We start from the raw sequence: 15,287 nt of genomic DNA, 5'->3' as shown, positions 1-15,287 counted from the left end.
TGAAAATTCCACCTTTGCCAAGTGTGTAGAATAACCTAGCCAACCACATGACTCCGTCCAACTTTCTCATGTACAGATTGGCCTCAAGATTTGCAATCATCTGTGTTGCCAAGGAGGGCCTGGTTATTTTGCATCACATTCTTGCCCCAAAGCTAAAGAGGAGGGCTGCTCCTGCCAGAGTCTACTAGAGAAAGGCAGCACCCTGCGGAAAGACCAGGGCCTTTGAGTCAAGCTTGGGTTTAAATCCTGACTCTACTCCCCACAGACAGTGTGACACTGGGCTAGTTACTAGTCTCTCTGAACTTCATCTCCACATGGGCAAAAGAGCTGTTATGGGGGCTACATCGTATCACATACATAAAGTGACTGGCACCCTAACAGGGGCTCAATAAATGTTAGTTTCTCTTCCCACTTTTTTTGCGGCCACAAAATATTAATTCAACGCTCTTGATCAGTTAAAGCAATAGCTCCGTTTTCTACTTTGGTGTCATTTGTGGGCTTGCTAGCAGCCCGGTTACACAGTTCATTAAACCTTTACACATGTTCAAGATGATCTGTGCCAGTTTTTGTTTTTAAGAAAGTTCTTGATGGGGGGGGGGAAAAACCCATACATACAACAACTTTAAAAACAGTCCGTCTTCTCCTACCTTTAATTCAAGAGCAATTTTTTAATAGTCTAACTACTTTCCACTACTTTGTGGAAACTGTCACTGCTACTGGAGTACATAACCAACACAATTATTCTGAAAAACTACCTGCCAGAGGAATCATTAGAAGGAATCTTGGTACAGAAACCCTTGGCAGAATTCTAGATGTCCGTTTACGTAGTTTGCAAAATTTTTGTGAATTCTAACAAAATGGTATCAATTTTTTGCCTATGGATATGGGCTTGTTTTAGAGAAAAATTCTTGTCTGGATTTATTTTGTTCCTCTATTCTGGATTTATTTAGCTAAACATTTGCTGGAAATGAGTAAACTATTATATTATTTGCTATTTATATGGTTAAGTCACCACACAGTGCTAAGTATCTCCTGGGGGGAAAAAACAGCTTGGGATTTAAGAGAGGATGACAAATTTTACACCAGAACAGAAGCTTCTAGAGAGATCTAGAATTTCAAGTCTGAAGAATTCTACTATTTCAAGATTTTTGTTTTCTGTTTTTCAAGGATAGCTTGCTACTATTATTTTGTAGGTTAGTAGAAATGTAAAAATTCCCTTCCTCCATCCTTCTGGCCCATAAGAAGAAAACACTGGTTGGCATGCACTATTTTTATGTTGACAGCCAGAGCTATTTTGAGCCATTTTAGTACTATCCAATACTTATGCCAAGAAAAAGGGTTAGCATGACATTAGCAAGCTAAACAGTACATCCTGATTTTGGTCCCTTAATAAGTACATTACTTAACAACTCCACAGTTTATCTTTTGTTCATAAACAACAATACAATTAAAAAACATAAGGCATTAAATCAGTGTTAGAAACTCCTACCTTTTGTGCATCTCCTGTAAGATACGCAATGGCCAGGGTGGGCAGAATCATGAACAGTGCATTGTAATAGAGCAGACCATATTTTCCCAGCTCCTAGGATAGTAAATAATTAGGTGTTTCATTTGGTTCTAGCAGACAAGATATACAAAACCCTACATAGAGTCCCACCCCCACTATACCCACACACCTCCCCCACAATATGCACAGCAACTTAGGCCAAGTCAGAAGTTTTCAAACATCAAGAAGTAGCCTAAGCTTTCAAAAACAAAAAACAAACAACTTATGTTCTAAAATAAAGAAATAAAAATGACATCAACTGTTGCCTCAAAACAGCCAATAAGGAAGAGGCTATATTGAACACATACACACATCTCTACAAAAGTCCATCTCTAAAGCCCTTTCCCTTCCGGAATTGAATGAAAAGTCATCAAGCTGGCCTTGGGCTTTTCAGAACCATAATAGAGTGCCATTCAGAGATGGCTGGACGGAGCCAGAGACACAGACTCACACCTAACCAACACAGGCAGGTATAACTTCCCAGGGAAGTATTTCTGAAAATGTGTACGTGACGTATATTAAAAATTTAGCTTACTCTATCTACAATTCCCAGAACAGAGTATGTCTAGTTGTATCCTCGGATACCGGGGAGCAATGAAGGACCCCGCACATCTTCAAACACAGGGAGCCTAAGAGAACTCTGGGTCTACCTCTGACTCACACACTTCTGGGACATTCATCGGGAAGCAGAGTCACCTGAAAAAGTGGGCCAGAGTTTCGGGGGTCAGAGGGTGAAGAAGTAGTGAGGAGAAGGACATGATATTTGGCTAATTTCTGTAGCTGAAAGATCCCTGAATTGTGTAAAAAGTCAAACCACCTTCTCAAAAGAAGCTTTGAAAAACTGGAGACAAATATCCAACTACAGAAAACTAGTTGATTAAACTATGATACAACCATACAATGAAACATTATACAGCTACTAAAAATGTTTAATACTGAAAGGTGTTCATGAAACAGTACCAGATGAAAAATATAGGTTAGAAAACATTATATATCATCGCTCCTTAAAAATTTTACACAGTTAGGTGTGTACATACACACACACACACACACACACACACACACACACACACTCTAAAGGATAGCCACTAAAACAGTGCTTCTCACTAGAGGGTAGAATTAAGGAATATGTATGTTTTCTTCCTCTTGCTTATCTATGTTTTCTACTACTTTTATTATAAATATGTACTATTGCCCTGGCCAGGTAGCTCAGTTGGTTAGAGCATTATCCCTGTAAGTCCAGGTTGCGGGTTCGATCCTCTGTCAGGGCACATACAAGAATCAACTAATCAATGTTCTTAAATAAGTAGAACAACAAGATTAATGTTTCTCTTTCTCTCTCCCTTCCTTTCCCCTCTCTTTCTAAAAGCAATAAATAAAACATTTAAAAAAGAATATTTCTATAAATAGTATTTTTTGTGATTTCTTTAAAGTTAAAAATATTTTAAATTCAATAGCTGCATACATGTCTGAAATGCAGCCCTGAATTTTTATGCCACACGACTCATGCTCAAAGGACCATGATTATAAGCAGTCCTTTTTATTAAAAGCTTCTCAGTGTGGCCATACTGCCTCTTGGATAAACCAAAAAACTGATTGTTTATGGCCACCACAAGCATCAGGGAAAAGAGCACCTCATTTCTAGGGCAGCAAGAAAAAAACCATAGGACAAAACAACTTGAAACAGCAGGCACCCAGTCAGCCAGAGACTAAAGTATTATCCATCTCTTAAAGAGGGTGCCTACACACCACACAAAACACACCCATCCAGACAACTGACAATTGCCCAAAACTAAATGCCAAACTGTTTTGTTTTTCTTTTTCCATTTTAACTGTTTTGAATATCTTTTTCTCTGCCTTCTTCAAGGGAGCACACAGGCTAAAATTTCACTTAGGGCATTATAAACATTACTAAAGTCAGGGCACTGTGTTTTTAATTGACCTCAGAGAGGGGAACTGAGGAAGGGGAGAGAGAAGTATCAAGGTGAGAAGGAACATCGATGGGTTGCCTCCAGCACGCGTCCCTAACAGGGATCGAGACTGCAATCTGGAAGTGTGCCCTGACTGGGAATCAAACCCGCCACCTTTCAGTGCACGGACAACGCTCCAACCAACTGAGCCACACCAGCCAGGGCTGTATTTTCTTCTTATATGATGTTGCCCTTAAGGGTGTTTAATAGCCCCTAAATCATTTCTGAGTACATCCTTCTGATTTTTTTGCTGTTGTTAATCCTCACCTGAGGATAATTTTTCCATTCATGTTGAAAGAGAGTGGAGTGGGGGGGAAGAGACAGAAACATCGATGTGAGAGAGACGCATCATTTGCTGCCCCCCGCACGTGCCCCAGTCAGGACTGGGGATTGAGACTGCAAGCGAGGTATGTGCCCTTGGCCGGGATCGTAACTGGGACCCTTCAGTCCGCAGGCTGACGCTCTATCCCCTGACCCAAACCAGCCAGGGCTTCCATCTGATTTTTGTAGTTTTCCTGCTTGTCTTTCTTATTGTTAGCTGACCTTTCATACTGCTGGTAAGCCTCTCTGCCTCTAAATAGAATTCCATCTTGTAGTTTGTTGCTTCTAATCCATTAACTATGAAAAACAGATCAATATGCTTAAAAGGTCTCATAAAATAAGTCACAAGTCATTTCTGAGTAAGGAACTAAAGGGCTCTCCTGGGAATAAAATACTCAGAAACTCTCTTTATTTTTTTCTAGGTTCTAGGATATACTCTAGACCAGGGGTGGGGACTGTCTGGCCCACAGGCTGTATAAGGCCCAGGAAATCATTTGGTCTGGCCCTGCCAAGGCATTAGGGGTGAGTGCATTAAATATTTAACCAAATACAGCAGGCTAATTTTTAAGTTGATAATTTTGTATGGCCCACAAATGATGTTATAAATATCCAAATGGCCTTCGCAGAAAAAAGGTTCCCCATCCCAACTCTAGACTGTGCTGTACAATATGGTAGCCACTAGCCACATGCAGCTATTTCAATTTAATTAAAATTACATTAAACTACTAATTCAGTTTCTCAGTTTTACCAGTCACATACCAAGTGTTCAACAGCCACATGTGGCTAGTGCCTACCATTACTGGACAGCTGAAATACAGAAGATTTCCATTATCACAGAAAAACTTTACTAGACAGTACTGTCTGAAAGAGCTGAGGCTGCTGGACAAATGAAATGTTATTATTCATACCTATTTTCCAAAGCAGCAAATGGGCTGAAGGAAAAAAACAAAAAACAAAAACAGAATAAAACTAAATCTCTAACTGGTCCCTTTTCTTTAACTATTTCAGAAAGACGAAAGTTTTAACAGTCGCTTCCATTAAAATGCAATGATCATACGAAGTTGTCAAGCCAAGTACATGGAGAACAAGACATAAAAGGTATGTTTAGAGAAATTTCTTGGAAACATCTACACTGTCCCCAGTTCTTCAAGGATATTAAAAACCAACATTCTCTGAAAATGAGAACAAGTGGGATGGCCATGGGTTTTAGGGTTCTCCCTGGAGAAGGTCAAGCCTCTCACCAAGATGATACGAACTCAATACTAATACCACTGCAGAGAAGGGCATTGGTATGTATGATCTGAACTCCAAAAAAGGACGTGAAAGTCATTTCAGAAGCACTGTACAAACTAAGCGGATAAGGCTATCTGACTGAAGAGAAAACACGGGTAGGAAAATCAGATAAAGCCATGGTCAGTTACAACGAGATAAAATACACCAGCTACTCAGGAAGAGCCATGGTGACATCTATGATAAATATCTCATGTGGGTCCCCATACAGGATACATTATGACAGAAAAAAACAACTCCTTCAATAGCAACCCTATGATATGTAAAGCTCAGTTCCACACAGCGTCTTCGTATAATAATGTAACCTTACACCATAATGGAGTAAACTAATGTGGCTCAAATACTCAGCTTCCTGATGATCCGACTTCATCTAAAAAATAAAATTTAGTGTGTCTATATAGACAAACTAATAACAAATATATTTAAAGCCTTTGTGTGCATGTTGCAAACTGAGAGGAAAGAGATGGGTAAATAAAGTTCATGTGCATGAAATCTGAGCCAGGGACCTCGGTGTTGCCCCAGAGAGAGAAAGATACCAATTCTCCCGAAAGTTTCCCATGATCTGTAATGTGCAAAGTCCATTCTTTTTCTGCAGCCCCTACCAATACGCACTTCTCCTCAAATCTGCTCAAGGGCTTTCAGGTATTTCTTTCTTGTTCAGGTCCTCCAGAATACAGCCATGATCATTTATGACACATTTCTCTACCCTCAGAGACCCCCTATTTCTTTCCCACTCCTCCTAAATATTTTTCTTTACTCCCCACTTCTTCCCTGATGAATTGACATCATCATCCCCAAGATCAGTAAACACCTCTGAAAGAAACTTTAGATTGCCACCTACCTTTGAATCTAATTTTTGTTTTACGTATGCACCATTTGCTGCTGTCAGGACATCGTTTATCAGAATAAAAACATATCCTTCCAGATCAAATGCCAAGTCAGAGCTGCAAAACATAAGCACTTTAACAACTTACATTTAAGGAACACGCCCTTAATTTTAAGTAGGTTTGAATAGAGTATTTGCAACAACGTATTTTTATCTAGGTAAATGAACATTAGGCATTTTATCAACTACTAGTATTTCTTGATTTCTAGTTACAAATTGCAATGTTATAGTAAGTAGAGTCTTCAGAAATGAGAAACACTAACACTTAAAATCATTAGCAACAAACAATCATGTCAGTTAAATAGCACACCGTTCTGAATTCCAAGTCAGACAACAACAACAAGCAACCAAATTCACGGTTACAGCTGAAGCAAGCAGAAGGCATCAGAGCTGAATTTCACAGGTAAGGAGACCAAACGGATGAGTTGTTAACATGTCTTTTTCCAAAAGTTCATGCAAAAGGTAGGACTATCTTGCGCAGGTGGCTGGACCCTGAGGTGGAATTTCTGAAGTGTGGATCATGGTTAGCTCTGAGATCAAGCTACAACAGTGTCCAAAAGCACACAGTAGGAATTCAAATACTGCAATAATTGCTTCATGCACCTACGTGGTATAACTAGTGGCATTAGGAAAACGAAAGTTTTCTAGTATTTAGTAGAGATAAAAAATTATTAAATTTAACAAATAAATGAAAATCTAAGAAAAGTATGCCTTCATATTTTAGGACCTAGCTACACAGTGGTCCCACATTCCACGATTTTGCAAAGACACTACATATTTATATGTAAACTACTACTACTGCTACATGGAACAAGACTTCCGAGGAGCTCTACACCACTGCAATTTGAGACAGAACTAGCCTAATGCACGCCCCCTCTTTCAAGCAGCCTGGACAAACCCCTAACTTCAGACTCCCTTCCTCCCAATCTCTTTCCCAAGTAAAATGTCCTAATTAGACAAGGCTGGTCCAGATAGCAATCCTCCTCAGAAGCTTTGCAGGCCAGATGTTAGCCCTGAGAAATCCCTATCGTTTGGCTCAATTTTGTATCCAAGGAAATGCTTCAAAAAGAAAGGTAGGATGCTCATACAGAATTTTTCTCCAAGGAGGCAATAATATCTAGAGAGAAAAGCAGTTAGCTACATAATGAAATTCTAGCAACCAATTACTCTACCCCTCCCCCCCCCCTTTTTTTACAATGAAATTTCACTTGGAGATTTAGGGTGGAATAAAATTTGACCTATATTCCTACCCCCTCCCTATCTATATCACAGGGATATGATGAAGGTAAATAAGACAATCCAAGAGGTACATTATAACTCCCAAATGAAAAGTGCACGTCAGGCAGAATTTGTGACATTAGCAAACCCATACATGCATGCCCTGGGCTGAGTAAAATGTTGTAGAAGGCTTCTAGCCATCATTTTAATTTTCTGAGTCTTTGGATATACATTTTCTCCATCCATCTGAAAACTAACACTTAAGAACAATGGAAAAAGCTTTAATAATTTAGTAGAATAAGTTATGCCATTTGTGATACATCCTAAGTGAGGCCAAATAAAGCAATTCTATTACTCATTATTCGACAAGGCAAATAATTCATTATCACTTGCCTTTTCTGAGACACTATTTTCTTCAGCAGCACACAAAGTAAAAAAAAAATGCCACATGGTTTATAAAAGCACGTAGGCTCTAGAGCCAGGCACAGATTCAAATTCCAGCACCTTCTGCTGCTTACGAGCTGTAGGACTTTGAGCAAGTTATTAAATTTACGTTTTAGTTTCCTCAACTATAAAACAGAAAAATTATATCCATACCTTTCAGAGTTGGAATACAGAACTATTATGTCTAAAATGTCAAACATATTGTGCGGCACATGGTATGTGCCCAATCAGTAGAAGACTGTATAATAAATCCTAAATTATGTGAATTTAACTTTTAAGAATCTGATTTTACCAGCCTTGATCTGAACAAACTCAAAAAGATTTAACTTTTGAAGGGTCTTTGGATGCTTTTCAAAGATATGGTTCTTATTTAGCCTATAAAAATATTATCTTTATTGGTAATTGATCATTATTAATAACTACTGATAATTTCTAATGAGCTCATAGGCTTATATAGGCCCACATCTTACCTGGCAGCTACAAAGGCTCCAATAATCATTGCAAATACAGTCATCTTAATACTCCAAGAAAAAGTCTTCCTACAAAAAAAAAAAAATTTATGTAAACTGTGGCTTTATTCACAAAGATTCATAACACAGGCACACCCACACACAAAAGATATATTTGAAAAAAGCTACAGTCAAATTTTTTATGTTTCCAAGGAATTCGATATTTAAAAGAACCCCTTTGAGCCCTAACCGGTTTGGCTCAGTGGATAGAGCGTCGGCCTGCAGACTCAAGGGTCCCAGGTTCGATTCCGGTCAAGAGCATGTACCTTGGTTGCGGGCACATCCCCAATAGGGAGTGTGCAGGAGGCAGCTGATCGATGTTTCTCTCTCATCGATGTTTCTAACTCTTTATCCCTCTCCCTTCCTCTCTGTAAAAAAATCAATAAAATATATTTTAAAAAATAAATAAAATAAAAGAAGCCCTTTGATAAAGCAAAAACTTATTTTGTTATATAAATAAATATACTCATTTTTTCCTTACTCTTATCATTTGTTATTATTGAGCTTGTATTTCAGCAAATTGGAATCTCTTTAAGTAGAAAAAGGTCACACACATTTGTAGTGAAAGTAGCCGAGACAAGGAACACTATTTAAAATCTATTCTACCCTGGCCAGGTGGCTGTTGGTTGGAACATAGTCTCGTATTCCAAATGGTTGTTCGTTCAATTCCCGGTCAGGCCACATATCTAGGTTGCAGGTTTGATCCCCGGTTGGGTGCATAACGGGGACAACTGATCAATGTTTCTCTCTCTTCCCCTTCCTCTCTCTCTCTCTAAAAATCAATAAAAACATATCCTTGAGTGGGGATTTAAATAAAGCACAAAACTATACTGATGTTTCTGACTCCTCTACACCCAGTGGCAGCAGTAAGTATAGGAATTCATCAAAGTATATCTCATGTTTAGACAGGTTTCTAACTCCTATTCCCAACTACTGTTCCCATAAACTATCAATTCCCAGAGCAAAGGGATTAAGTTGTTTAAACTTGCCAAAAGATAAAGTAGAAGCAAGACAAATAATTTTAATATTTTTATTAAACAATTATTATGCTGGGTGCCTTTTCAAAGTGACTAAAGTTTGTTAAAGAGTAGATGTATTAGAAATTTAGCTCACTTGAGTAACACTCCTTCAGCAAACATTGTAAACAGGATGGAGAACCTTCTCAGAACTGTAAACATTGGCAAGCTGAAAAAAAATATATAATTAGGTAAAATAAAGTTTAAGAATTTATTTTTTCTCCTTTCTTTACTGACCTCCCCCCCACTCCAATCTCCAAATAACATCTACCATAATTTTACTCCATTAGACATTCCTTAATTGTCCTTTTGTGGAAGTAATTTTGTCTTCTCTAAATTCCCAGAGTATTTTGCTTGCACTGATCAAACATATAGCCTCTTGTAATACAGTTATTTATGAATATATCTCATCTCACTGCACAGTGCCTTATATTTAGCTGGCAATCAAAGACAGGGTGTGACTGATTGGATGGATGGCAAGGATGAAAAAGAGCAAACTCTATTCAGCAGCCTTTCCAGCAGGCCTGCATTTCTTTCCACGTGGGTAGTGAGATGGAAAAGGATGCCCGCCTATGATAAATTTGACTTCCATAAAACACTCTCCAGAGATATCATCATGGTCCTTCTGTCAAATTTCTTGGGTCTAAAGAAGAAATGAAAAACACTTTGTCTCTGATCTTCAGAGATCTCCCCATTCTGGTTTACACTCATCCAGTAAGTGCGCCAGGGTTCAGCTCACGTGGAAGTGGTGAAGCCATGGATTTCTGTTAAATGGTTTCTTGTGTGTGTAATTTTAACATCACATACACTCAATACATACTATGCTCCTTAAGTATGGAAGCCAAGAATGGGGAAGTTAACGGATAATAAGACAGTATTGTCAAAGAGTAGAGAGCTATCACTTCTTTCTAAAAGTGAGTATGCTGCCTCTACAGGTATATAGCCATGAGTAAAATATCAATCATGCTTAAATCAGGGTTCCATCTGGTGTTATTTTAACATGTTAAAAGAAACAACACTACAGAAGTTCTCGTATCCACCCTCTGATTTTGCTTGTAGAATTTGTCAAAAATATAATATCCATAAATTGCATTAAATAATTGAAATCCCAAAAGCAAAGCATATATCCTTCACTACTATACATCTGGAAAAATAATGAAAATATTCTATCACAGCATGTTATGACACTTTAAGACTTCTATCATCAAACTGAGGGATCAAAACCCCAAACAAACAAAAACCCTCTTTCTCTTTAAACTTAAAGAGCTCAAACTGAAACCTTTATTGTAATCTTTATTATGCAGAAGCACAAGCTTTCTGGTCCTTTCACATCAATAACAATGTGTTAAATATTTGACATTCAAATACAATTTTAAGAACACATTATATAACCTCACTAGTAAAATAAAGTATCCATACTTCAGTTTCTTTGTGCTGAACAGTCCCGTGATTTGGTTCCCAAAATATAGTAGAGGTAGTGGAAACGTCTAGAAAATTTAAAAGGGATAACAAAACTCAATAATAAAACTAGCTAACACAGGGCCTTTCAAACAGAAACAGTTTTGTTTACATGATTAAATTCTTTCCCTTTAAAAACACAAAATTAGTCCTCATACACAATTTTTGCTCCCACATAGTGCTCAAACAACATTATTCCTGGATAAACAGCACTCTATGGCAGAAAGAGAGAGAAAGGCATGGGGGTGGGGGGGGAGGCAAATATGAGTACGATCAAACATGTGGGATAAATCCATCGTTTACTTTAAAATATGATCATGTATTAGCCCACAGCTCTAATGTCAGCAGGAAAAAGGAAATGTACTTCGTCTTCATGTGGAGCCAAGCAGATGCAGACAGAATAAGAAAATAAACCTGAAGAATAATGAATAAAGAATACACTGGCTAGATTAGATGTAGAAAATGCAAAACAGTTGTAGTCCCAAAAAAAGTGTTCATTACTAGTAAGTAAAACAGAATACATGATTTCTAGGGCCTTTTTTCTTAATTTTAAAGAGATTATGGAACTTTTTAAAAAATACCTATTACGCCCTAGCGGCCAGTGGTCGGCAAACTGCGGCTCAGCAAACTGAGGCTCACGAGCCACATGCGGCTCTTTGGCCCCTTGAGTGTGGCTTTCCCACAAAATACCGACTTCTGCGCATGGGCCACAAAGTTACAATTGCACTGTATGTCCGCGCCCGCACGTGGTATTTTGTGGAAGAGCCACACTCAAGGGGCCAAAGAGCCGCATGTGGCTCCCGAGCCGAAGTTTGCCGACCACCGCCCTAGCCGGTTTGGCTCAGTGGACAGAGCCTCAGCCTCCGGACTAAAGGGTCCCGGGTTCGATTCTGGTCAATGGCACCTACGGTGGGTCAGGGGCATGTGGGAGGCAACCAATGGATGTGTCTCTCTCACATTGGTGTTTCTCTGTTTCTCCCTCTCCCTTCCACTCTCTAAAAATCAATGGAAAAATATCCTCGGATGAGGATAAAAAATAAAAATAAATAAATAAAAAGTACATATTATAACATTTATTCTTTACTTTCATTATACCCACTCTGGATTGGGTGACAATTTTTAAATACACAAGGCAACTGATTTATATACATATTAATATATGTAATATATATAACATATATAGTGACTTCTTTTCAGAAAATAATTATTTATTTCTTTTTTTACCTTTCGAGGTACATTACTGTCAAAGTCAGGAAACTTGACTACTCTGAGCGCCTTCCCCACCCAGAGAACTGCCACTGTGGCCACCATCTGTAAACAGAGAACACAGATTCACTGTTCTACACATAAAGACACACAGAGAAGTTCTAACGACATAAACCGCGTAATGCTGAAGAGTCCAACTAACCTGGCCAAGTCCAACACATAGTGAGGAGGGAAATCTACAAAATGGTAGAGAGAGAAAAACAAAACAGGGTCAGAAAAACCCAAACGTAGCTCTGTGAATGCAGTTTGCATGTAGCCAACCTTAAAACGCATGTGGATACCCAAACACACCCATGTCCGCCTCTAATCCAAGTGAAAACCGGTGAGAAAAACCAGGCAACACCGCTGATTTCGTACCCTCAGGCGGCCACTTGCCTCATCTTGTTCGATTCTACAATTTCAGTCGGCGGCTTGCAACGAATTTTTTGAAGGAAATGAAGACAGGGGTCTCTGCAACGGTTTCACACCTCGAAAGCAGAAATGCTGCTGCCTCGGGGTCCAGTGACAGCACCGGGCTCCTTATAAACGGGCTGGAGGATGCGCGCGTCCCCAGAGGCTGTCAGCGAATTCGGGGAACCCTGACGCCCCAGCCCCCAGCCCGGGCTGCGCTGCAGGGAGGGCATCCCTCGCTCTGCTCCCAGCCTGGCATGCACAGGGACCAACAGGTCACGAAACAACTTCTCTCCGGCGCTCGCTCGGAGGGGCAGGGTTTGCAGGGCGCAGCTCGCCGGCGCGGCAGGCGGGCGCTCCCCAAACGCGCGCCCGGCCGTCCGGAGCTGTGAGCCCGGAGCGGGACCCCAGCCCAGGCCGGCGCGCGCAGCCGGCTCCGCCGCCCGGGCCGCGTGTCCGCCGCCCGCCCGCCCGCCCTCCCCAGCGCCCGGCCAACTTTGTTCAGCCTGAACTTTGGAGCCCAAGTCCAGGGAGCCGGCGCCCGCCGCCGCCGGCTGCGCCCGGGCCTGGGCGCCCGGGCCCTACCTGTAGTTGGTGAGCACGCTCTTGTTGACCACCACGATGAGGAAGGAGCTCACGCCGTAAAAGCCGGCGGCCAGCAGCTTCAGGAACACGGTCAGCGTTTCGGCCGCCGCCATCCCCAGCTCCTCCGCATGTCTGTGCGCGGAGGCTGGCGCGGGGGCTTCTCCTTTAACCCGGGCATGCTGACGTCTATGAACTTCCGCCATGGCTGCGGCGGCGGCCGGGAGGGAGCGCGGGCGGGCCTGGCGGCGGGCGAGCGGCGCGGGGGCGAGCGGCGGCGGCTCCCGGGGGACGCGCGGGGCCGGAGCTGCGGGCTGGACTGCGCGCTCTCCGCCTGGGCTCTCCGCCTGGGCTCCCCGCACGGCCGCCGTCCCCGCCCAGAGGCAGGCATGCTGGGGTTCACACCCTCCGGACTTTGCCCGGGCGGGGTCAGAGGGGAGGGGCCGTGCGGGTCAGGCCAGACCGGGGCGAGGGATGGAGGGGCCCGGAGAAGGGTCAGCGGCGACCCCGAGTGTGGGGAGAGCGGGAGGGGAGGCGCAAGGGAACCACGCGGGGACCCCGGAACGCCGGCTGCGGAGCACAGCGCGGAGCAGCGCCGCCACTTCGCGCCTGCGCGCCTCTCCCCGCGGCCGGGCCCCTGGGAAGGGGAGGCTGGCGGCTGCGGGGCGGGAGGCTCGTTCTCCGGGATCAGCCTCCGCAGAAATGCAGACCCTCCTCCGTCCGGTAACAGGTGGATGGCCCCCTAGTTCTCAGGCTGTGTTTCTAGTCTAGACTCACATTGAAGGCTCTTGGTCTCTCTTGCAGAGAGGATCGAAGACACGCAAAAGCAGTGGTTTTCAACCTTCTGGCCCTTTAAATACAGTTCCTCATGTTGTGACCCAACCATAAAATTATTTTCGTTGCTACTTCATAACTGTAATGTTGCTACTGCTATGAATCGTCATGTAAATATCTGATATGCAGGATGGTCTTAGGCGACCCCTGTGAAAGGGTCGTTTGACCGCCAAAGGTTGAGAACCGCTGCTCCAAAGTAAATACTCTGGGGTGACAAGGACACGTATGTAATACCTCAATCAATCAATCAATAAACACTCAACTTTTCATTCTGCATAGTCTCAGGCTTTTTACATGTTCCCAACCCAGAAAACATCGAATCTACACTTGTGGCAGATCATGGGAGAATTTTTAAAGAAAAATATTGACATGTCCAAAAATGTAGCAAGATAATCAAGCACCCTGTGGGCTGGTGCAAGAGCAGGGTGTTGGGAGCTGAGTTCCAATCCCAGGTTTCCTAGAAATGCCCCCTCACTAGCTGTGTGCTCTTGGGCCAGTTCGTTGAGCTCTCTGAGCCTGCGTCTCTCCATCTCTATGAAGGTAAAGCTAGCGCAGAGCTAGTTTCCAGTGAACGATAGCCATTATTATATAACAGAAACAAATCATTATTATCAGCGTAAGCAAATAAATGGCATGCCTGCCCTAGCCTGTTTGGCTCAATGGATAGAGCATAGGCCTGCGGACTGAAGAGTCGGGGGTTTGATTCCCATCAAGAGCACGTGCCCAGGTTGTGGGCTCCATCTCTGATGAGGGGCAGAGGCTGCGGGAGAAACCCACCAATGATTCTTTCATCATTGATGTTTCCATCACTCTTTCCTTCTTCCTTCCTCTCTATAATCAATAAAAGATGTTTTTGTTTGTTTTTAAATGGCTTACCTAATTTTAATGTCAGGAAAGAAAAAGAATTATTTCCCTAAATATTTTTGTCTATATCTTTATCTCTTTTTCCCATATATCTCAATTGTAAAAATATGCATAACATAAATTTACCATTTTAACCTGTTTTTTAATTGTAAAATACGCATCATATAAAATGTATTATTTTTAAGACGTTTTGAGTGTACAGTTCGGTAGCATTAAGTACACTGACATTATTGTGCAACTCACACCATTACCCGTCTCCAGCCCATCTCCAGCACATTTTCATCATCTCACATTGAAATTATGTAACCACTAAACAGTAACTGCCCCCATCCTCTAGGAACCACTATTCTACTCTCAGTCTCTAAGAAGTTGACTATTCTAGGTACCTCATATAAATGGAATCATAACAATATTTGTCCTTTGGTATCTAACCTTTCTTTGAGCATGTGTTTTCGAGTTCATCTACATGTAGCATGTGTCAGAATGTCCTTCCATTGTATGCATCTTTTGATCTATATCTTTGACTTATTCTGGGAACATCTGATTCTTCTAATGTTCCTTATGAACATCTGGTACATGGAATGAAGTTCATGACATGGCTCACAGGGCTTAGGTAATGTGGCTCCTGTCCACAACTCCGGAGGCAGACGCCGCGCATATTTCTCTTGCTAAGCTACAGCTAAGTCAAACTAC

General features: G+C 41.8%; 1 protein-coding gene across 4 annotated transcripts in view; it reads right to left on the bottom strand.

The window, feature by feature from the left end:
• Positions 1-13,490, bottom strand: part of SLC35D1 (solute carrier family 35 member D1) — a 46,327-nt gene extending 32,837 nt beyond the window's left edge. The window contains exons 1-8 of one of the 4 annotated variants that reach the window (XM_059689245.1): positions 12,900-13,490; positions 12,067-12,100; positions 11,883-11,969; positions 10,620-10,687; positions 9,298-9,369; positions 8,146-8,214; positions 5,969-6,071; positions 1,490-1,582 (exon numbers count right to left, since the gene is read on the bottom strand). In XM_059689245.1, coding sequence (XP_059545228.1) covers positions 1,490-1,582; positions 5,969-6,071; positions 8,146-8,214; positions 9,298-9,369; positions 10,620-10,687; positions 11,883-11,969; positions 12,067-12,100; positions 12,900-13,102 — 729 coding nt within the window. In that variant the 5' untranslated portion in view covers positions 13,103-13,490. Of the gene's footprint in view, positions 1-1,489; positions 1,583-5,968; positions 6,072-8,145; positions 8,215-9,297; positions 9,370-10,619; positions 10,688-11,882; positions 11,970-12,066; positions 12,101-12,299; positions 12,749-12,899 lie in introns of those variants that run through there. The other 3 variants (XM_059689243.1, XM_059689246.1, XM_059689244.1) reach the window with 3 other exon arrangements.
• Positions 13,491-15,287: the final 1,797 nt, after the last annotated feature.

This window comes from Myotis daubentonii, chromosome 3 (assembly GCF_963259705.1).
Source record: "Myotis daubentonii chromosome 3, mMyoDau2.1, whole genome shotgun sequence".
Classification (NCBI taxonomy): Eukaryota; Metazoa; Chordata; class Mammalia; order Chiroptera; family Vespertilionidae; genus Myotis; species Myotis daubentonii.
The sequence above is the reverse complement of the archived record's forward strand: the minus strand, read 5'-3'. Positions and strand labels throughout refer to the sequence as shown.